The sequence below is a fragment of the Panthera onca genome, chromosome B1 (assembly GCF_046562875.1).
Source record: "Panthera onca isolate mPanOnc1 chromosome B1, mPanOnc1 haplotype 2, whole genome shotgun sequence".
NCBI classification, from domain to species: domain Eukaryota; kingdom Metazoa; phylum Chordata; class Mammalia; order Carnivora; family Felidae; genus Panthera; species Panthera onca.
In genome coordinates, this window is record NC_138342.1 from 88,633,476 (window position 1) to 88,656,906 (window position 23,431).

General features: G+C 33.8%; 1 protein-coding gene across 4 annotated transcripts in view; it reads right to left on the reverse strand.

The window, feature by feature from the left end:
- The window catches only part of TBCK (TBC1 domain containing kinase), a 225,352-nt gene that overhangs the window by 56,919 nt on the left and 145,002 nt on the right, over nt 1-23,431 (reverse strand). For all 4 annotated transcript variants that reach the window (XM_078445834.2, XM_078445835.2, XM_078445836.2 and 1 more), the window contains one exon: nt 14,143-14,318. In XM_078445834.2, the coding sequence (XP_078301960.1) occupies nt 14,143-14,318 (176 nt within the window). The remainder of the gene's footprint in view (nt 1-14,142; nt 14,319-23,431) is intronic.

The following is a 23,431-nucleotide window of genomic DNA, read 5'->3' on the forward strand; positions in this document are numbered from 1 at the left end:
GCAGATGTGAAAATGCTGTAGATAAAAGTGGCCTTCCCTTTTTTCATTTTGCACCTTACATTGTTAAACTCTGTGTTAGCTTCTATATAAATCAGGTCATCAAAGTGAAATTTTAGTAGCAAATTTACTTGTAACATGGCCTATTTATTTATTTTGCGTATTTTATAGGATATCCTGGAAGAAAAGCTGGAAAAAACAAGGGCATTTATACTCTGGGATTGTGAAAATGATTAGACTCACTGAATCCTGTATATAACAACTGTGTCTGTTGTTGCTAGCCTTTCAACAGAACTGTGCCAGAATCCATTTCTCTTTAAATGCCATGGAATGTCATTGATACATGAAATGACACCCCTGAACTTTGAGGATGCAGAAGGAAGATCTCAGTGCAAGACACTAGTTATTCATTAGCAAGTTGGAATTGGGCTATCTGTGCCCATCACTCTTCATGAAGAAAATATATTCTATATAGACTTACTGGTGGAAAAACATTTCTACAGGAGCTGTCTCAAATCACTACTGAATTAAATCGGGCTGCAAAGGAATAAATACTGTAACCAGCATAACCTTCCTAGCAACTGCAATATGGATATGCTAATACTATGTCAAAGCATCATCCTGATGTCTGTACGGAAGTGCCTTTGTCTCAGATCAGATCAGCTGCGAGCTTGGGCCAATCCTAAGTAGGATACTCTACTCTATATCATGACAATTGTTATTTTCATCAAAGATGACAATAATTCATATTTATTTTCTTCTTTTGTGTTTCCCATCAATAACTCTACCCCCAACACTTTTCCTACCTACAACTTCTAAACATCTCTTTTTTCCTTCTCAAGACCCTTCTCCTCTGCCCTTGCCCCCAATCTTCCTTATTTCTTAACACAGTACACTCTAGAAATTTCTTAGTGCTCATTCAGTCATTGTATGATTTTTATCTGGCTCTGGAAAATTTTTTCTGTTCTTGTTTTCACCTGCTGTGTTTATAGGGCACTGCTGTGTATAGTAAGCATTCAGAACAGGTTTGTGCATACTGAAATCTCCACATTCAGAAAAATGGCATTTATTAATTTGATGACTGAAGATGAGAAAACCCAGGCATTTCTATAACTCAGAGGAAACAAACACCTTTACTATGTAATGATGAATTTTGATTTCCCAGGATAACTTTACCAAAAAAAGGATAGTAGTAAATGTTTAAAAATACAGTGACAAGACATGTAACATGTGAATGTTTCAAGCTTCAGACAGCTGCAGTGAAACGATTAGATTTTTTTTAATGAAAAAAATATGAAGGGTCACCGAGAAAAAACTATGATAAACATCGTTGATTTATAGTTTCTTGACTTGGAAATAAAGAATTATGCTTGAGTTATTTTGTTACATTTATTTATTTATTCTGTTTCATTCCACAAAGGATTTGAGAATTTGAGTCAGCTTACCATTCCAAACAATCTAATACATGTTTTTAACTCTTCCTGATATATTATTTCCATCTACCAAAATAGTTTTCTGGTGTGCTGAATTAAATTACACCTAAAACTTGGAACTGATATACTGTGGGAAAGGAAGTTTACATAAAATGATAATAATCTTGCTACTCTGGACTTAAGCTCGTTTTAAATAACATTTGAGACAGGAAAATGAACAGCATGCTTGTAATGGGGGCAAGGCTGGGGTGTTCCTGATCTTCTTTGCCTTCATCTGAACTGAAGATGTGTTCTCAGCCACCTTTCCTCAATTAGTAAGCTATTTTGAAAAGATGTGTTAAACACTGTTATAAAATGAGGACTGTGAAAACCTCTCTGTAACTGCAAAGCCCTTAACAAATTAAATCATCAAATGCTTGGAATGCACTAGATGCTCAATAAATGTTTGCTGAATGAGTAAAACATAGTCAAAAGTCTGTTAAAATGAAGAAGAAAAAATGAAAAGTAAAATTATATATATATTTAAAACTCATTATCTTTGATCCTGACTTTTCTTTTATCCCTTCCAACCTTTCTCTCGTTTCTTTACATTTCTTCTCTTGAAAAACTGTCCCTATTTTTCAGTTTTCAGAGGGATAACATTTTGTCATTTTCAACTCCTGATGCTTTTCATGTTGTAAGACAACCGTGTTTCTGTGTTTATGCTCAGACAGTACGCCTATGTTAATACCCTGTAATTATTACTTCGATCATGATGTATTTTCTGAATTGATTTACTAGGGTTTAATTTTACTGATTTCAAGTGGGAAAATACCACAAAGTGTTAGCAGGGAACATAAGTCCCTGCTAACTTTTTGAGTTCTGGATACATTTCTTACTCTAATTTATTTCCACATGAATGGCCTTTGAAATTCCATTGTTGTAGGTCTGATAAGGAACTGCTTTCAAAAAGCAGAAGAAGAAGGTGTGAGGAGCCAGAGAGAGAGATTTTTAAGCAGTAAAGACAAAAAAAGTTCCGATACTGAGTAGGCTGATTGCTGAGTAGTGAAAATAGGTTGTGGCTTTGGTTCATGAAAGTAAGTCAACTTGACAAACGAGGTTAGACATAAACAACAAGAACACAAGTAGATTGGTATAAAAACACACAAAGAATCAATACAAAAAATAACACCATAACCATAATTATGAATGTTTTATCATTTGTTTTTTTCCCATTATGAATGCACATTTATATTTACCTGCAAAGTCATGAGACCACTGTATGTATGTATCATGTTAAGAATCACCTGAAGACTTTAACACCTAAATTCCAGGAGCTAACCTTCAGAGATTTGATTTAGCAGATATGGGATGTTTGTGGAGTCTCAAATATGCATTTTTATTAAGTATTATAAGAGACTTTGAAGACCATTCTTCAGATATGTTGTCTTATAGGAAACAGAATAAAACACTGGTTAATTTGAATTAATTTTGTGTTAATTCACTAAAAAATATTATAAGGTACTATTTATTGATATGCCAGATATGATAGGCATTGGAGATACAGTGGAAAACAAGAGATAAACATATAATATATAAATATGTAATTGTAAATACAATGCATTCTATGAAAGAAAATTAAATAGTATGCCTGATAAATACGGAGCTGTGACTAAGCAGGAGAGTGCTTTTTTCAACTGAGAGTTAACTGTTATAACCTTATTTGTGGTTATTAATTCAACTAAATACACATATGTTGAGAACATACTATTCCTCAGGCACTGAATTAGGCGCTGGGGGCTCAAAGAGAAAAATGGCTCTTTCATTATGTATTCATATGTACATAATGTACATATGAATGTATTAATAATGTATTCATAATTTAATGTATTCATAAATTATTAGAGAAGAAAATATGTTATTATTTTATTTATTAATAAGTTATAATGCATCAAGCATTATGCTAAGCAATGAAGACACAAACATGACTAAGACACAGATCTTACTCTTCAGGATTTGTTCTAATAAAGGAAATGAAGGCAGATATAGATAACTTAAGGTAGAAATATGTATGGGGTATTCCAAAAATTGAAAAAAATCTAAAGTATAGAAAAATATGAGGAAAAGATAATGATGGAGGAATTTGGTAAGGTAGGCAAGGTTCTTATAAGATCATGCAGGGTCTTGTAGATAATGTTAAGAAATCTGAATTTTATCATAATAATGAGAGGAGTCTTCATAAGAATTTTGGTTAAAAAAGATTATGTGGAGGGTGGGCCAGAATCCAATATGGCTGGTGTCTTTCTAAAAAGGGAAATGAGAAATTTGGATACACAGACAGACATTCACAGAGGGAAGTTGATGTGAAGACATACAGGGAGATGGCCATGTGACTGGAATGATATTTACAAGCCAAGGAGCACTAAGGAGTATTGGCAAACACCAGAAGCTAGAAGAGACAAAGAAGGATTCTCCCCTTTAGCCATAAGAGACTGAATGGATCTGCCAACATCTTGATTTTGGATGTTTAGACTCCAGAAGTGTGAAATGATGAATTACTGTTGCTTTAAGCAAGATGATGATGATGATGATGATGATGATGATGATGACGACGACAATGATGACCATGATGATAAAGATTAGGCTAGCTGAAGTTTAAAGAAGAGAGAGGAACAAGAATGGATTCAGGAAATTACTGTTAGGAAAGATGGCAAGCTTGATTAAAGTGATGTCATGAGAGAGTGAAGTTAATAGTATTTATGAATAGGGCTTTTTGACTGCATTTGGAATGAAAGGCAGGAGTCAAGTATGAATCTAGATACTGACTTGAACAAGTAGGGGAATGAAAATGGTGGTTACTGATACAGAGAATGCTGGAGGTTTTCAAGGGGAAAAATAAATTAGGTTTTGGACATGTTCAATTAGAGGTTGCTTGTGAAGCATCCAAGTGGAGTGTTGAGTAGGCATTGGATGTAAGAGTCTTCTAGAGCTAACAAGAGAAGCTGGAGCTGGAGCTAATAACTGGAAGCCACGGTAACTATACACTGCAAGTATAGAAGACTGTGTAATATCTTTCTTGTGAGAGAACAGAAGGAGGACGACCCAGAACACTGAGGAATAATACCATATTTACACAGAATCCCAAGGAATACCATATTTAATGACATAAAAGGACAGGTGGAGACAGTGAAGGATAATGAGTGGAGGAGACAGAGAAAAAAGGAGATTGGGGTGTAAAAAAAACTCAGGAAAAATAATGTTTGAAAAATGAGAAGAGTCAACTGTCCTGAAGGTTCTTAAGAGATGAAATGAGATCAGGACTGAAAAAAATAACTTGTGATATCTGCCAGGAAGATGGAGAAAGCAGTGCATGGAGAAAGTGTATATAAGACAGGTGTTATATAGGGTATGTGTGTGTGTGTGTGTGTGTGTGTGTGTGTGTGCGCGCGCGCGCGTGCGCGCGTGTGCACATAATGGAATAATTTAGCCATGTAAATAAAAAACTATTGTAGAATGGTACTATTCTCTGTCTTTAGATCTGCATGTAATTGAGACAATAATGTGATAATCTTGCAATCACTTATTCCTTTTTTAAGGATGTAAGGACATTTATCACCAAAAATTTAAGAATTTGCCCAGGAATTTTAATTCATCTCTCAGGTATAAATAATGAATTGAATGATAACTGAATAATCTGGTAATGTCCTAATTATGGTAAGTGGATTAAAATGTAATGACTATTATAAATGATAAACAGAAGATTACATGTGAAGAAAACAATCAGCTGTACTATTAAACACTAAGAAATAACAAATAATAGTAAGCCTTTATCCATTAAGCTTCACTTTCTTTAGTATGATGGGTAATAGATACGCCTTTATGTAATTTTATCCTAAATACTCCTTGATGAAGTATCCGACTCTGATGTCAGTTATTCACTTCCTTAACTTTAGAAACAAGTTCTCATTAGTTCTATCTAACTTGGAGGAGTTCTCTCTTTGACGAACAGAAATAAAAACCTGACTTAGTTTAGAGAGAGATTAAAAAAAAAATCTCTGATGACCAGCTCTGCTTAGGAAACACTACTTATATAAAGATTCTCTTTTTAACATACAGACTTCAGAAATCTTGCTGATGTAATTATTGTCCTCTGAACTAACTAAGCAATTCCTTGACAAAGACTAAGAATTTCCACTAACACCATTCTTCTCAGTACAAGGGCTCAAAATTAGTTAAAATACAGAACTAATAAAATTAACTGAAGTTCATAGAGTTCAAGGATATGTCTTTCTGGCTTTGCCATTTCTTTTGATCTTCTCTCCTCCTTCAGCAACTTATATAGCCTTATTTTATAAATATGAAGTTATATATTTTCCCATATGATATTTATGACAGAGTACAACATATTTTTGAAAGGGCAAAAGTCAATATAAAATGTAATAAAACGTAATAAAAATTAAATATGACTTGCACATATAATATGATAGTATCATTAACAAGGAGGAAGGATTTCTGGTAGTCTTAGACTGTAGAATTCAAGAAAGGTGTATTCAAAGTAAAAGGTGGTTGGATGTATGATTAGAATAGCTACATTAAGTTCTTAAAATATAATTTCAGGTCTGTGTATTTAAGAATTCCTTTATTTTATGTGAATAATTACAACTACCCAGCTTCTTTTAACTCCTAAGAATTTAATATTCATAAAGTTACAAGTTGTGTATTATTGTGAAATCTTGGTCCCTACATACCTAATACACCAGAATATTAGTAGTAGAACTCCACAGTGTTGCAAATTCTCTTGTTAGCAGAATTAATGTGACCAATTCCAGTGAATGGGCTCTTTACGAAAGTTCAGTATGCATTAGAAAGAATAAGTAAAACAAAATTAGGTAAATATAAAATATTATTTTTATTTTCCATACACCTTTTATTAGGGTGGTGTTGAAACTGCTCATGGTGATAAAAAAGGAATTCTTGATCTCCTTTACTTATTTACATAAGTAAGTATATCTTTCAAAGGCTCACTGAAATAAAATGAGTTGATAAGGATGATCAATAAATATCTAATATATGTAGGCATTATGAATGTGTTGAGAAAAATATCCACTTTAGCTGTATCCCATAGGTTCTGATATGTACGGTTTTCATATTATTTTCTAGATACTCTAGAACTTTCATGGAATTTTTCCTTATCAGAAGAATAAAAAGTTGTTTAATTTTTTTGGCTTGTTTATTTTTATTTACTTTTATCTTGTTTTTTAAAAGTTTATTTATTTTGAGAGAGACAGAGACAGCAAGAGTTGGGGAAGGGCAGAGAGAGAGGGAGACAGAGAATCTCAAGCAGACTCTGCACTGTCAGCAAGGAGCCCAACATGGGGCTCAAATTCATGAAACCATGAGATCATGACCTGAGCTGAAACCAAGAGTTGGATGCTTAACCAACTGACCCACCCAGGCACCCCTGCTCCTTTATTTTTAATTTCCAAGTAGTAAGAAGTTTTTACTTTTATTTCTCTTACTTTCCAATTTGACTGACTAATGATTTGAAGAATGTTGTCTGTATTATTTGCAATTCTTAAAATTTACCGAAATTTACTTGTAGCCTAAAATGTGGTCTTTTTTTTTTTTTTTTTTTTTGGTGAAAGCATTATGATCACTTGAACAGGTTTATTTGAGTACAGATGTATAACCATATCTTAAAAATAACATCTGTGGGTGCCTGGGTGGCTAAGTCAGTTGAGTGTCCAACTCTTGATTTGGGCTATGGTCATGATCTCATGGTCATAGGTTGGGGCCCTGAGCATCATGAAGATTAAGATTGCTTAAGATTCTCTATTTCCCTCTCTCCTCACCCCTCACTCACTCATGCATGTGCACTCTCCCTCTTTCTCTCTCTCAAAAAACAAAAACCAATCTGTCCAACAAGTATTATACAGATACAGCAATAGCAGTGTCTTTTTATCACATGTAGGTAGTAGCAATATGAAGACTTAAGAATTGAAGGACTTGGATCTATTTTGCAAAAGCTGTTAACTGATTCTATGATATTTTGAATCTCAAAGTGACAATGGAAGACAGTAGCAAAAGTACAATGTAGTAGCTTTCACTGTGGTGATCCTATGTACTATCAAAAATAATCTAAATCTGACAAAAAAGCATATATAACCAAACAGAAAACAAGAAATTTAATTCTAAAGATGGCCTTTGAAAAAACACTCACATTCACAATAGTTTCATTGGATTCAAGAGATCTAATGCCTCCAATATACTTTTTCTCTAGTGTGACTATAAATTTGAGGAACTAAAAATCACACATATAATCCTATTGCTTTCTAAAGCTAATATTAAGATTGAGTCAGCAGCAGTTTGGTTTTTTTGTTTTTAAATAAATTCATCAACAGTTCAATGGTGGTGATAAGGCATGGTGAAATATCTCAGTTGAGGAATTGTAAGAATTTCCCACCTTCCCCAAATCTTATGGTCAAAGCACTAAGTTATAATGCTCACTCCCAATTAATGTTTACACATTTATCTTAAATATCTACACTTAAAATGTAGATTGGTGAAAGGATAGGAAGAAAAGATTGGTAAAAGGTATTGACAATTACATAAATTATTCATATATCTTAAACTTTGGTGGTGGGAGACACAACTTTTGTTACACATTGAGAAACACTATACATATATTATTCCTCTACTCGCAGGGAAAATAATGTCAAGATTAACTTTCATAGCTTGTATCACAAAAATTTTCCCCCAACATACAAAATTATTAATTTAATGCTGAGAATATATTTTTTCCAACCTTAAATGTTCCCTTGAGTATGTAATTTTTCCATTCCTCTCCCATTCTTCTCTCCCCATCCCAATTCCTCTATAGTTTAATTTTCAACATGATAAATGTCAAAATCCACCTATTTTCAACCTACTAGTTCATTTATTTATTATAAGTAGGAATTTCAAACTACATTGTTTAAAAAATCCATTTCATTCTATTCATCAGTTACACACACACATACATATATACATATCTTTATACAAATATATATACTTATATATATTGAAAGAGATTTACACATAAATTTATCTAGCTATGTATTTTTTTAAATTAGTAAGCTGTGGTCAGAATTGTGAAGTAGAATTTTAGCTATTTAAAGAAAAGTTGATGGGAAAGACATTGGCACTAGATGAAATAATTCTTTTGGCAATTCTTTAGTGGTTTCCAGATCAAAATAGTATTAAAACTAAGAAGTAAAGGTCAGAATGAAATCTTAAACTGAAATTACTGAGGTAAAAATGCCAGAATGATTCCTTCTTTGGAGAGCCAGCCTCCCTTTCCCTTACTCCTGCCCTTACTGTTTGTAGTGACTTCTAAATGTAAAGTGATAGTAATAAAGCTAGCTAGCAATGCTGAGAAGAAATAAAATACCAGAACATCTCTTTTGTACATATTATTCAGATATAGAAGGTTGTCATAAAATTCTTGGTAAGTTTTCAAAGTTTAAACATTTAATCCTTAAGTACTAAAACATGCAATATTAATTGTTACCAGTGTTGAGTGCTTATTATATATTAGAGACTGAACTAGGTACTCTGCACATACCATTCTTAAAACAATTCTGCAAGGTAGGAATTATTATAATTATGCTCACTTTTACAAATAGGAGATTAGAGCAATTATAAAAATTATAAGATTATAAAACCAAAGAAGCAGGGTGAAATTTAAAACCAAGTCCATTTAACAGCAAAGCTCATGCTTTTTCTAGGGGTCTACTTCAGGAAATAAATACGATAGATGCATGTATAAGTTAATGTTAACTAGAGTTTTCTTCTTATAGTTATTTTCAAGTTTCCATTCTACTAGTCAGAGGGCAGTTTATATTTTGATTTTAAAAGGCCCTGTTGGGATGAGCACTGGGTGTTCTATGTAAGCCAATTTGACAATAAATTCTATTCTTTTTAAAAAAGCCATTTTTTATCTGTTTAGATTCTGACATTGATATATAGTATATAAATCTGAATTGTGATTATCCCAAATTTAGTGAATATGTTTTTATAGTGCATGCATACATTATTTTTTTGCATCTACTTTCTATTGTATTAAACATTTAAATCTGAACAAAGAGGGCTTCAAATAAACAATAGGATGGAAAAAGGGGACAAAATTTCAGATAAAATGTAAAAAAAATTAAAATATTTTGAAAAAAGAATTATATAAACATAAAAGTCAGACAAAATAGATACTTTAAAAAAGGATTCTGATAAAATAAGTATGGTATTTTAGATGGGCAATTTTAAGAAACCCATAAACTCATATAAAAATTGACTTAAGAAGAATGAACAATCAAATACTCCCTAATTAAAAGACAACAGGCTCAGATGGTTTTATAGATAAGTTTTACTGCATCTATAAGAAATAAAATCCCTTTCATACAAACTGATTGGACAGTAGAAAGGAGGGAGAAATATAATCTTAATATTAAAGACTAACAAGGACAGACTGAAAATTATAAATTTATCTCACTTAAAATTCAATATTAGCAAATCAAAATAGTCAGTATTTCTTTTTTTTGTAGTGACCTGCTAGAGTCTATCTCAGGAATGCAATTATCATAAATTTTAATAATGTTATACATTATTACCTTAAAGGAGGAAAATAGATGATCCTAGTCAATCCTTACCAGTAGAATAAACATCTGATCAAATTCAACACTCATTCATGGTAATTACTCTACTGTGAGAAAAAGAAAGGGAAACTTTTCCATATAGAAAAAGAGGGGAAATTCATCACCCAAATACAGTAGTTATCAAAAACATCAAACTTAATGGTGAAATTAGAAGAATTTTTATTAAATTCAAGTATTAAAAAATCTACCCACTCTTCTAACTTCTAACTTACTTCATACTATAGGTCTTGTTCAATGCAATAAGACAAAAAGAAATCAAAGATATATTAATAAAAGTAGTAACTAGAAAGTATGATTACATTAGCTTCATAAGCATCCAAGAGAATCCACAATCTATTAGATTTAAAAAAAGAATCAATTCCAAAATACTTATTTACTCAAAGGAGTTGAAAATTTTGTCCACACAAAAATTGCTCATGGATGTTCATGAAGCTTTGTGTATACTTGCTAAAACTTAGAAGAACTAAGATGTTATTCAGGAGGTGAATGGTTAAAAAACTGATACTCCAGAAAATGAACCATTATTCAGCACTAAAAAATGAGCTATCAAGACATGAAAAGACACAGAGGAAACTTAAATGCATATTACCGAGTGAAAGAAATCAATCTGAAAAGACTACATACCGTATGATTCTAACCCTATGACATTCTGGAGAAGGAAAAACTATGGAAACAGTAAAAAGATGTGTGTTCCTAGTGTTTGAGAGACAGGGCAGGAGGAATAGGTGGAACACAGTGTATTTTTTAGGGCAGTGGAACTATTCTGTACACCATAATGATGCATACACACAATTATACTTTTGTTTAAACCCATAGAGTGTACAAGGCGAAGAATGAACCCTAATATAAACTATGGACTTTGAGTGATAATAATTGTCAAGGTAGGTTTATCAGTTGTAACAAATGTACCTCTCTGTGGGGGATGTTGATAATGGGGAGACTATGCATGTGTGGGAGCAGGGAGCACGTGAGAAATCTCTGAACTTACTGCTCAATTTGGCTATAAACCTAAAACTGTCTAAAAAATAAATCCTATTAAAAACATAAATCAAACAAGTTTGCTAACTATACAATGAATCTAAAATAAATAATAATCTTTCTATTATACTGGTAATAATCAACTACAAAACATAATAGCATAAAAGATATTATGTATAAAACAATATAATGTATTCATTATGATCAACTAACAATCTCTAAATCCATATGTTAAAATTAATTTCTACCTTTCAACCTGCTTCTCCTACAGTCTTCCTTAATCAGTAAATGAAAACACCAAAACACTATTCTTCTAGTCTAGGCCCCAAATTCTGGATTTATCCTTGATTCCTCTATCTATGTCTCATAATCAATCAGCACAATCTCTTGGACTTGTGTTCAAAATATATCTGATTACTTCTCATCCCCTCCACCGCTAGACCTTTGGATACAAATCACCATACTTTCTCCTGGGTCTCCATTTTGCCTTTGTCCTTCTATTGTCTCTTTTCCATACAGTAGCCCAAATAATCCTTTCACACATAAGTCAGATAATGTCACAAATCTGCTCAAAATCTTAGAACAGCTTTGCCTCTCATTTGGCATAAAATCAGTTTTTGGAATTGTACAAGATCTTACCCACTGATATGTCTCTAAGTTTATCACTTTCCACTCCCATCGTCACTCATTACATTCTATACATAGTCTCCTTACTGTTCCCCTACAAAGTATGCTACCTGCACTTGCAAGATGGCACATGTCAGTATGAGAGTGACTCATAATGGATATAGAGTTTTATTTTGGGGGTGATGAAACTATTCTGGAATTATACAGTGGTGACAGTTGCACAACTTTGTAAATATTCTAAAAACCACTGAATTTTACACTTAAAAAGAGTGAAATTTATGCTGTGCAAATTATAGTTCAATCAATTAAAAAAAACACACATCCTATGTTGTCTTAATGATGGGGGCTCAATTTTGGTGTTAGTATTTACTAGCTATATAAACTATTAATCCCTTTCTGGGTTTAGTTTCATGCTCTTATTATGAAATAGGGATAATCATACTTTGTTATAGGTTCCTATGAGGAGTAAATTACGTGTCTACATTTAAAAATTCTGGTATATTTTTGGGGCGCCTGGGTGGCGCAGTCGGTTAAGCGTCCGACTTCAGCCAGGTCACGATCTCACGGTCCGTGAGTTCGAGCCCCGCGTCAGGCTCTGGGCTGATGGCTCAGAGCCTGGAGCCTGTTTCCGATTCTGTGTCTCCCTCTCTCTCTGTCCCTCCCCCGTTCATGCTCTGTCTCTCTCTGTCCCAAAAATAATAAATAAACGTTGAAAAAAAAAAAAAATTAAAAAAAAAAAAAAATTCTGGTATATTTTTAAGGTGACACCACGTATTCAGATATTATAATTCCCTTATACCTTTATTTTTACTTAATTTTTACAATTCCCAGCTCAGTGTTATCTTATTAATTTCTATACTTCCTCACCTTCCCCTTCATTAAATGCCATTATAGTTACCTAAAAACTGCTCATCTGCCAAAGGATATCTTTCTAGTATGGAGATGTGAATTAATGTTTTTCTTATATAAAGAGGATATGTTTTACAATTTGAAAAGAAGAAAACTACAAGTTTTTATATAGAATCACTAAATTTAAGAGTTCAAGCAATCTTACAGGTCATGTAGAACCACCCTTAGTGATAAATGAGCTCTTGTGCCAAATCCATTAGTTGGCACTAACATCATCTGCTGGGGGGAGCCTGGGCGGCACAGCTGGTTAAACATCCAACTCTTGCTTTTAGCTCAAGTCATCATCTTGTGGTTTGTGGGTTCGAGCCCTGCATGGGGCTCTTGGCTGCCAGCATGAAGCCTGCTTGGGACACTCTCTCTCTCTCTCTCTGTCCTTCCCCCACTCACATTTTCTCTCTCTTTCTCTTTCTCTCAAAATAAATAAACTTAAAGCAAATGTATCTGCTGGAACACTTCCAGTGTTCAAGAATTTATTTCTCTTCGGGAGGCTCAGTCTACTTTTGGAAAACTGTAATGCAAATATTTATTACTAGTGTAGGTTCTTATTCTAGTTTTATCTCTTAAGATATTTTGAAGTATCTTACCATAATTTTTCATACATGTAATCATATAAATGTTTTCCTCTTTATTATCTATATTTCTGGAAGCAGAAACTGTAATTACTTAAACTACTTTGTATTCAACCACAATCAGAATCACGTTTATAAGTATCTTTAATAAATACAATTATGTCACAATGGGATAATGTGAAAACATGGATTCCCTCATATTTGGGGAACATGAAAAATCACAGAAAGAGCAAAGAGGTGAAAATTGCAAATTCTTGCAAAAATATCTAGTTCTAAAAATATCTAGGGACAAAATCTATTGTTTAACATATATGAAAGAAAACTGAAAATGTTTTGTCACTAAAATGTTACTTTTATAAAGGTCAGAGTCTATCCTATTAAATTTATTAAGGTATCTAAAAAACCCTATATACATATTAATTGAAATTTAATTTCATGGAAATAATTAAGATATTGTAATACTGGAATGTTTGAAATATATGAATTATTATAGCTGAAAGCTTAGTCAACTATATTTATAAAGCCAAGTATTTAGAAAGAATAATAATGTTGAAAGAGCTGACTGGCATAGCTTTTCAAAATGATATGTATATATTTTTTGGTCAATCATCAATTAATAAGTACATATTATTATTCTTATATATTAATAATTTTGTCTTTCTCTATTTTTATAATTCTTCCTTTTGCTTCTGTAATCCTTTTAGTAATATGACAAGTTGAGACACTGTGATTATACAGAAAAAATGTGTAACTTTCTACCTGAAGGAATATGTTAATCTTAGTTATAAAACTAAATACACACAAAGGTTTTTTGAAAGTTGCGTAAGTACAATCATACATAAGAGAATATATATGTAAAAGGGACATAAGTGATAATATTATTATGAGCAATAATTATGCTACACTGTATTTTTAACATCCATCTTCCTTTAGAGTTTGTAAATTAAATTTGCAAATACATACCAAATCTGTTTTCGGAGGATCTGGACACTCAGTGGAGAAAAAAGGTGTTGAACTTCTGACTCCACTGCTATCAGAAGTTGGCTTTGGAGGTTGAGCATGCTGTCTGTAAGTAGCACTTTTAGGAGTCCAACAAAAGAGGTTGATTGATTCTCGCACACAGCGTTCAATGTCAATTTCTAGATAGAAAATTTTTTTAAAAAGCCAAACACTTAGAATTTGAATTGCTACATTTATATAAAAAACACTATCTTTCCTAAATGTATATCCAATATGGCTAAAATGATAACCAATTAGAAAAGATGTGAGTGAAACTATAATGGAGATATTAATCAGCATATATATGACTAGAATGGCAGCAGTATTTTACATTATTGTATATATACATATATACATACATTTATACATGTAAATATATTCATATATTTCATGTGTGTTTTATTTGGCATTATCTACATATATACACACATACATACATACAATATATATGTTGGAATATTTCAATATATCATTATTTAAACATCATGGAATATAACACATCTTATTTAAGAATCTGCCTCATTCACTCTAATAATATTCTCAATTTTTCAAAGTAAAATAGAGGTTGGAGAAGGGAAGGCTGCAATTAGGGAGCGGATAGGCAAAAGATTCAGATCACCAGGACTTCTAGTGAAGTATACTAAAAGTTTTATTTTCATCTATCAAAGGAGATATAAAATAAGCAGGAAAAAATTTATTAAAATATCAATTTTCAATTTTAAAAATAATTTTCTGAGTTAAATGAAGAAAGGCATAAGTGAAGCTTCATATATAGAAAAATTAAATGCACTTGGTTAAAATGATAAAAAAGGAAACATTTTCATAGATTTTCTTTTCTTTCTCAAATCTGAAATTCATGCATCTTTGATACAGAGTTAATAAAAATAGGAAGGTTATCACACTCCAAGTTATTGTTTGTTTTGATGGTACCATAGTTCTTCAGGAGGTCAATATTCCTGATGTGGAGTAAGCTGTTCCCATATGGAGAAAGTGGACAGTGCTCGCTTTGGCAGTACATATACTAAAATTGGAGAAAGTGGACAGACCATAGAAAGGCAGTAGAAATTCAAGAAGTTGACTAAGATCAAGGAGTTTAGCATAGGCTAGCTTTTCCCTTTCTATATTCCTAACATTAGTAAATGGCAGATATTCTCATTTTCTTTGTAAATCCAAGTATAGCTTAGGTAAGCAATGAAAAAAAAACATACTTCATGCTTTAAATTACAAAGGGATAAGTTCCCTATTTCTCTTTTTGAAGCAAGGAACTTATACATAAGGGAAGAAGAACATATGTCTTTTTAAAAAAAAAAAAATCTATTCTGCTGCTTCCTCTACCTCCCCAAATTAAAACTGGGAAATTTTTATTTTTTTTATTTATTAATGTTTTTACTAGAGGGAGAGAGACAGAGAGAGAGAGAGAGAGAGAGAGCAAGCACGTGTGCTCTGAGGGAGGAGCAGTGGGGGGAAAGGGGGAAGGAAAGAGAGAGAGAGAGAGAGAGAGAGAGACAGAGACAGAGACAGAGAGACAGAGAGAGAGAGAATGAATCTTAAACAGGCTCCATGCCCAGTGCAGAGCCTGATGCAGGGCTCACTCTCACAACTGTGAGATCATGAACTGAGCTGAAATCAAGAGCTGGATGCTTAACTGAGCCACCCAGGCACCTAGGACATATGCACTTAAGTCAATTCTGTGGATGGTACATTTGCAATTGCCTACTTTTGTAGGGAGGAAAACACTTGGAGCAGTAAAAGAGAAATGAATACTTAGTGAGAATCTATTACATGAGAAACATTTAATTCTTACAATGATTCTTGTAGAAAGTTATTGTAATCTCTCATTTCTATTGAAGATGAAGAAACTAAGACATAAGGAAACTGAGTGATTTAATATGGTAAATGTGTTATTATGAGTAGAATGTCCGAGGTTTCTAAAGGGTTATAAAGCATCTTTTATTTCTCAATTCATTTAGATTTGGTGTATGGACAGCAGGCCCGGAAAGACCAGTTATTCAATTAAGCATTCCTTTATCTGCTATTAGTGATGTTTACCAGATTCACAGTTGGTTACTTCCATGGCTACACAAAGAGGTCAGGTTTCATCATTCCATATGCTCTTCCTAACATAAAATATATTTAAAAAAAAAAAAACCAGTTAAGCATGTTTTGAGACATGGGTCTATTTATTTGAGCAATGGTAAATACAGTGAAATATATTTAAAAAAAACCCTATAACATGATCAAGTTGACACTTCCTCCACAATAAGAAGAACACAGATACCAATTGGAATAAAAATCAAAGTTCAAGATGGGTTCTCTACTCAACTTAAGAAGGAAGAGAGATGCTGAATTCATTTTAGAAAAATTCCAGTTAATATGTTTAAGATAAAAATTTGAAGCTAAAGAGAGAAAACCCTGTCATTTAAAAAATTTGATCCATTTAATACCATTTAATCGCCAAAAAAAATTTTTTTTCAGACCATAGATTTTGTATAAGTGGTGCTTGAATCAGTCTGACACATCTGTTGCCCAGTAGGAGCTTGAAGTCATGTCAATGATCCAGATTAGGAGTTGTAGTTCAGTCATTAAATCACTAGCAATGGAAAAGTCAGTTGTATCTGCTTCCAACACACCCTACCAGTACCATAAAAATTTTACAGTGAATCCTGAGAATTTACTGGCATCCACCCTAATTCCACTCCAATTATTAGTACTGGCAGATATCCCATTCTCCATTCACTTAACCCATGTCACCTCTCCATCTCAAAAATCCCTCCAAAGCACTTTATCATAACCAAAATATTATGCAAAAAGTACTCTGTAATTGTACGTCAAAATATGCAACTATTCTTAAAAAGTAATATTATCTTCTCCTGGGACACAACTTTTTTTTTTTTTAATTTTGCATTGTAATTTTAATATAATGCATTGTGAATAAAGCACGTTCCCTGGATTATGGTTTCCCAGGTTTGATTCTAAGCTCCATGAGGAACTTTGTGACTCAGAGAAATAACTCCTCTAAATCCTGATTTCTTTGTCCTCATGCAGTACTATCATATCTCTCAGAAAGACTGAACTATGTCCAAAATAATAAAACACATCTCATATTTCATTTGGGCCAGAAGAGGTGGAAAATACCTCTCTCCTGAAGACCTCTGTTCTCTTGCTCTAGTGGCTATGAGCGGCTTCCAAGATCTAGTGAACAGCTGTTGTCCTGGCATTTCTCTTTACTATCATCTAATTCCCTTTGGCTCTCCTCTATATTTAATCTTTAATTTGAAGGGCAAGACATTATTTACTCTTTCTTGATTTACTCCATCATTTTCGTGGAACTCATTTTCCAGTAGCTTTTATGAAAGCTATTAAAAAATATATCTTTTAATATATTTATTCTGTCCTTGACTGTTGGTTGGAGTAGGCAGAGCATTCTAGGGTTGAATTTTTTTCCTTCAGTTATGAAAAATAGTGCTCCATTGTCTTCTGAGAAGTCTGATATGATTCTGAATTGAAATAATTTGTATGTGATTTTCTCCTTTTCTGTAAACTTTTAGGATTCTTGGTGTTCTAAAAATTCAAAATGATATATGTAAAAGTATGTCACTTCATTATGCTAGGTATTTGATGGTCCTTTTGTAATCCTTCACTTACAGAGAAAGTTCTTGTTTGATGTCTGTGATGCTTTCTTTCTGTTCTTTCTTCTCTCTTATTAAAGAAATCTTGAACACCCTGAGTTGGTTTTCTAATAATTTTGTCTTTTCTTCTTACTTTGCATCTGTATTTTTGTTTTATTCTCTGAGAGATTTCCTAAGCTTTATCATCTAACTCTTTTATTAGAAAGCTCACTTGCATTTCCACATCATTTTTAATTTCCAGTAAATCTTTTTGTTGTTACTTAAAAAAACTGATTTGTCATAGTTGCAATATCTTCTTATAACTATCTTTCTTAGGATATTCTTTTATTCAGTTTGCTGGTTTGTGTCTTTTAGAGGTTTTCTATAGAGATTTGGTGACTTATGACTACATATTTAAAAAGAATAGTACTGAAAATCAAATTGGAAGTTTTGTATATGTGGAAAGGTCTTGGTGACTAGTAGATTGACTGTTGGGTAACTTTGAGACACGGTCATTTGTTGGAAGACGCCTAAATAAGGTATTTCTCCCTCTGGGGACGTTCCATCTCTCCAGAGAATAATTCTCTGTCTAAACTAATCTTTGCCAGCATTGACCATGGAGGAGTGTGGGGGTTCTAACTACATATATTCTCTTACTTCTGCTCTCTGCTATGCTATTGACTCTGAGTCTCAAGATACTTTGATTCTAGGGGTGCCTGAGTGGCTCAGTCTGGTTAAGCATTGGACTTTGGCTTTGGTCATGATCCCAGGGTTTGTGGATTTGAACCCCGCATTGGGCTTGCATCAGGCTCTCTGCTGACAGCATGGAACGTACTTTGGATCCTCTGTCCCCCTCTCTCTCTGCCCCTCCCCATCCTACACTATCTCTCTCTCTCAAAAATAAACAAACATTAAAAAAAAAAAAAAACAAAGAAGAAAGATACTTTGATTCTATTACTCCAAAGAATACCCCTCCAAATTTACTGTTCACATGGATATGTTTTTTGTATTATTTGCAAAAGTAAATATATTTAAGTCACAAACAGCGAAGACTTCTGTCTTTACACCAATTCCCTCCATTACACTTCATTTTGTGTTAGGCAACATTAGAGTGGCTAGGGGCACTTTGAGATATAACTAAGAAAAAGCTAAATCAGGAATAGTTACGTAATTTCATTTAATGGGATATGGTTTTGTGATTTGAAGTCACTTTAGGGTATTGACAAAAGAATTTTTTTAATGTTTATTTTTGAGAGAGAGAGAGAGAGAGACAGAGTGCAAGTGGGGGAGGGGCAGAGAGAGAGGGAGACATAGAATCCGAAGCAGGCTCCACTCTCTGAGCTGTCAGCACAGAGCCTGACGCGGGGTTCGAACTCACAAGTTGTGAGATCATGACCTAAGCGGGTCGGACGCTTAACCGAATGAGTCATCCAGGCATCCTGACAAAAGATTTTCTCCTGGATGAAACTCTAGCCAGGTTTATTTACATCCTTTCTTGACTATGCCTCAACTTTTGCTTATAAAGACTTGTCTCCCAGCCTCTGTGGGAAGGTAGGAACCTACCTTTGGTAAGTGCCAATTAGCAAACCTAGATGGGTTTCACATGGGCCAATGCCCTCTTTCACACTTCTGTAAGTTTTCATTTTCCTGAATCTTCTGAGCCCCCTACTCACCCACCCTCCCCACCTATTCTCTCATTCTTCCTTTAAAATGCTCAGTTACCTCTGTACAAAATGAAGTTCAATTCATGTTGGACTCTTATCTACTGTAAGAGTATATTACTTAACTAGGATCTGGCTTTGTTTATGTCTGACAGTATAGAAAAGTTGCTCTAGAAATGATGTCCTGGAATATTCTTATCACCCACTATATAAGAGTAGAGGTATAATGTAAAATTATGTGTCCCAGCACCAGTTGTTTATGGGTAGGAGAAATGGTTGAAATATACACAGCCAAACATCAGGCTTAAGCATTCTTCCAAACATTAAAATGTAAAATTGTAAGCAGAGAATCTGGTTCCCATTGATGTGTAATCAAAAGAGAAATGCTCTCCTTTTAGGAATATGCTTGATAATGTTACATATACAGTTATAAGTGCATCATTAACTTTTTTTCTTTTTTAATAGGAATTTCACAAAATAGCATTTCTGTATTTATAGGAAAGAAATCTGCAGCACCACAACAGAGGGTATTATCTGTGTTAAGTCACATGTCTTATGCATTCCCACTATCAATAATAAAAAAACAAATTTCAACCAACACTGCCAGTGGAAAGACTGATTTTTTTTTTTGTATAGAAAATATGTACAATTATTGTCATGTGTAGAGATAATCAATGAGTATGAAGCAAAAAAGGAGGAAAAAATACAGAGGTATCTGACATTTAATAATTAAAGTATTATGTTATTTTTCCTTTTTGTAATTTGTCATGATCTCTTTGCTCGTTCTCAATATTTTTTTAATGGTCTAATTTTGTACTGTAATTTATATCCTCTTAAATTTCTCCACATTGTTTAAGCTTCAGGTCCACAAAATCTGGCCATTTCCCTATCTTACCGTCTTCTGTTAGGTGGCAGAGAAGACACGTGGCTAGCAAGGTGGGTGCAAAGGCTGACAGAGGTGGGAGAAATGAAACTACTCCTTACGTGTACATTGAACTAATTCCTCTGTTTTTTTCTGCCTCATTTTCATTCACTTTCAATTCGTGAGACTTTGGTGCTCTGCACCAAGAACTGGCTTGCTTCTTGCTATTATTCTCTTTGCAGGAAGGTTTCAGTTCTCTTTGCTTTTTATTAAGGGAATTATTGATGTAATTTTGTTCTATCTTCTAAATATTTGTTGCTGTTTCTTGTCTACTAGTGCGCTTCTTACATTCTCTTTGTATTTAGGATTATACTTTTTTTCATTCCCTTACTGTTTTGCTTTAGTGATGTTTCACAAGGCAGTAGGGATAAACATACATGTACAATTTGTCATTCTTAATTGGAAAGGTCTCAAACTTTATAGGTTCTGGTTTAAAAGGGGTGGGAATGAATTTAGGAGATGAATATGGTGGGCTTGAAGCCTCACTCCCTTGGTCTAGCTCTTGATCTAGTGGCATTTATAAAGTGGTATAATAATAATAATGGTATACTGGAAAGAGCATTAACCTGGGAGGCAGCATGATCTGGGTTTAAATTTCAATTCAATGACTTACAAGCTGTATAGCTCTGGCCAAACTCATTTTTCTGTTTTTTTTCCCCTCAATCATAAAATAGGGATAATATAAAACACATGAAAATTTTTAGCACTTCAACTGAAATTTTAAAAATCATAAGCCTTAGATCCCAGTTAGTCCAGGATCTTGTTTTAAACTCAGTTAAAATATAGGTTAAATTTCTATTTTGCACTTGGTAGATTTCTACTTAGAAAGAGATTGCCTTTTAAGAAATATTCTTTTCTACCTTTCAAACTCTAAAAATTTGGAATGCTATTTAGTCATATAAAGAAATGGGCTTTGAAGCCATAAGCAGACATGGGGCAAAAAGTCTGAAAAGCCTGCATACTCTATGATTTCAACTATACGGCATTCTGGTAAAGACAAAAGTACTAAGACAGTAAAAAAATCACTGAGTGCCAGGGGAGAGTTGGGTAAGGAGAGTAGAGAGAAGGACTGTATAGTTGCAGCACAGGAGATGTTTAGGGTGGTGAAACTGTTCTGTATAATGCTGTAATGGTAAATATATGACATTACTCACTTGTCAAAACGCACAGTACTGTTCAAGACAAAGGGTGAACCTTAATGTAAACTACTGACCTTAGTTAATAACAATTTATCAGGGCGCCTGGGTGGCTCAGTCAGTTAAATGTCTGACTCTTGATTTCGGCTCAGGTCATAATCTCACAGTTTGTGGATGTGAGCCCTGTATGGGGCTCTGTGCTGACAGTGCAGAGCCTGCTTGGGATTCTGTCTCTGTCTCTCTCTCTGCCCCTCCCCCACTCTCTCTCTCTCTCTCGCTCTCTCTCAAATTAAATAAAGAGAAGAACATACACTCCTTTAAAAAAATTTAAAAAATATTACAAGGGAATAGAATTTGGGAACAATTTTTGCAAAAATAATAATGCTTTTCTCCTGTGTTCTTTCTTCAAGAATTAAAGAGTTAGTATAAAGTGAAGGAAAGGAGGAAGAAAGGAGAGGGAACTTATAAAGATTGAATGTTACAAGTTATTTATGTATTTTTAAAATATTAAAAGCTGGGTGCCTGGGAGGCTCAGTTGGTTGAGCGTCTGACTCTTGATTTTGGCTCAGATCATGAACCCAGGGTCATGGGATGGAGCCCCTCATCAGGCTCCTCACTGAGCCTGGAGCCTGGAGACTGCTTGAGATTCTCTCTCTCTGCCCCCCTCTCCTGCTCTAAGATTAAAATAAAATAAAAATAAACATAAAATAAAATATTAAATACTACATGTACTTTAAAAAAAGTCATACATACTGTGTATGCATAATCAGTACCATATTTTGTGGCAGCTGCATTATGTATGTTATCTTTAGTGCTCATCATAATACTAAAGCAGATATTATTATCTCCATTTTACTGAAACTTTCCTAATGTACAGAATTCTCAGTGAGATTAAAAATTTTTCCAAATTCACGCAGCTACTATGTGCCAGAAGTGGGATATGAACTCACATCTATCTCATCCATAGACAGCTTTTTTAGCAGCAGAACTACACTGAAAGTTTCCCTGTTCACACAGGTTGTGAGTGGTAGAGCTAGGACTTAAATCCTTATCTGTATTGACTGCAAAGTCTGTGCTATCTACTACATTACACTGTCTCTGAGCAATGAAAAGAAATATTCTTCTTAGTCATAATATACACTCAACATAGAAGGTCTACTTGACTTCTTCGATAATTCCTCAATTGTTTTAGCTAACAAGGAAATCAATATGACTGATATCTACTTTAATAATTTATAAAGGGATGCCTGGGTGGCTCAGTCAGTTAAGCATCTGACTTCGGCTCAGGTCATGATCTCACGGCTCATTGGTTTGAGCCCTGTGTTGGGCTTTGTGCTGACAGCTCAGAGCCTGGAGCCTGCTTTGGATTTTGTGTCTTTCTCTCCCTCTGCCCCTCCCCTGCTTGTACTCTGTCTCTCTCTCTCTCTCAAAAGTGAATAAATGTTAAACAATTTTTTTTTAATTTATGGTATCTGTCTTTCTCTGTATGACTTATTTCACTTAGCATAACACTCTCCAGTTCCATCCACGTTGCTACAAAAGGCCATATTTCATTCTTTCTCATTGCCAAGTAATATTCCATTGTATATATAAACCACAGTTTCTTTATCCATTCATCAGTTTATGGACATTTAGGCTCTTTCCATAATTTGGCTATTGTTGAAAATGCTGCTATAAACGTTGGGGTACAAGAACCATGGAAGGGGGGAAGGGAAAAAAAAAGTTAGAGGGGGAAGGAGCCAAACCATAAGAGACTCTTAAAAACTGAGAATAAACTGAGGGTTGATGGGGGGTGGGAGGGAGGGGAAAGTGGGTGATGGGCATTGAGGAGGGCACCTGTTGGGATGACCACTGGGTGTTGTATGGAAACCAATTTGACAATAAATTTCATATTAAACAAAATTATAGAAAAAGCCAAATGGGGTG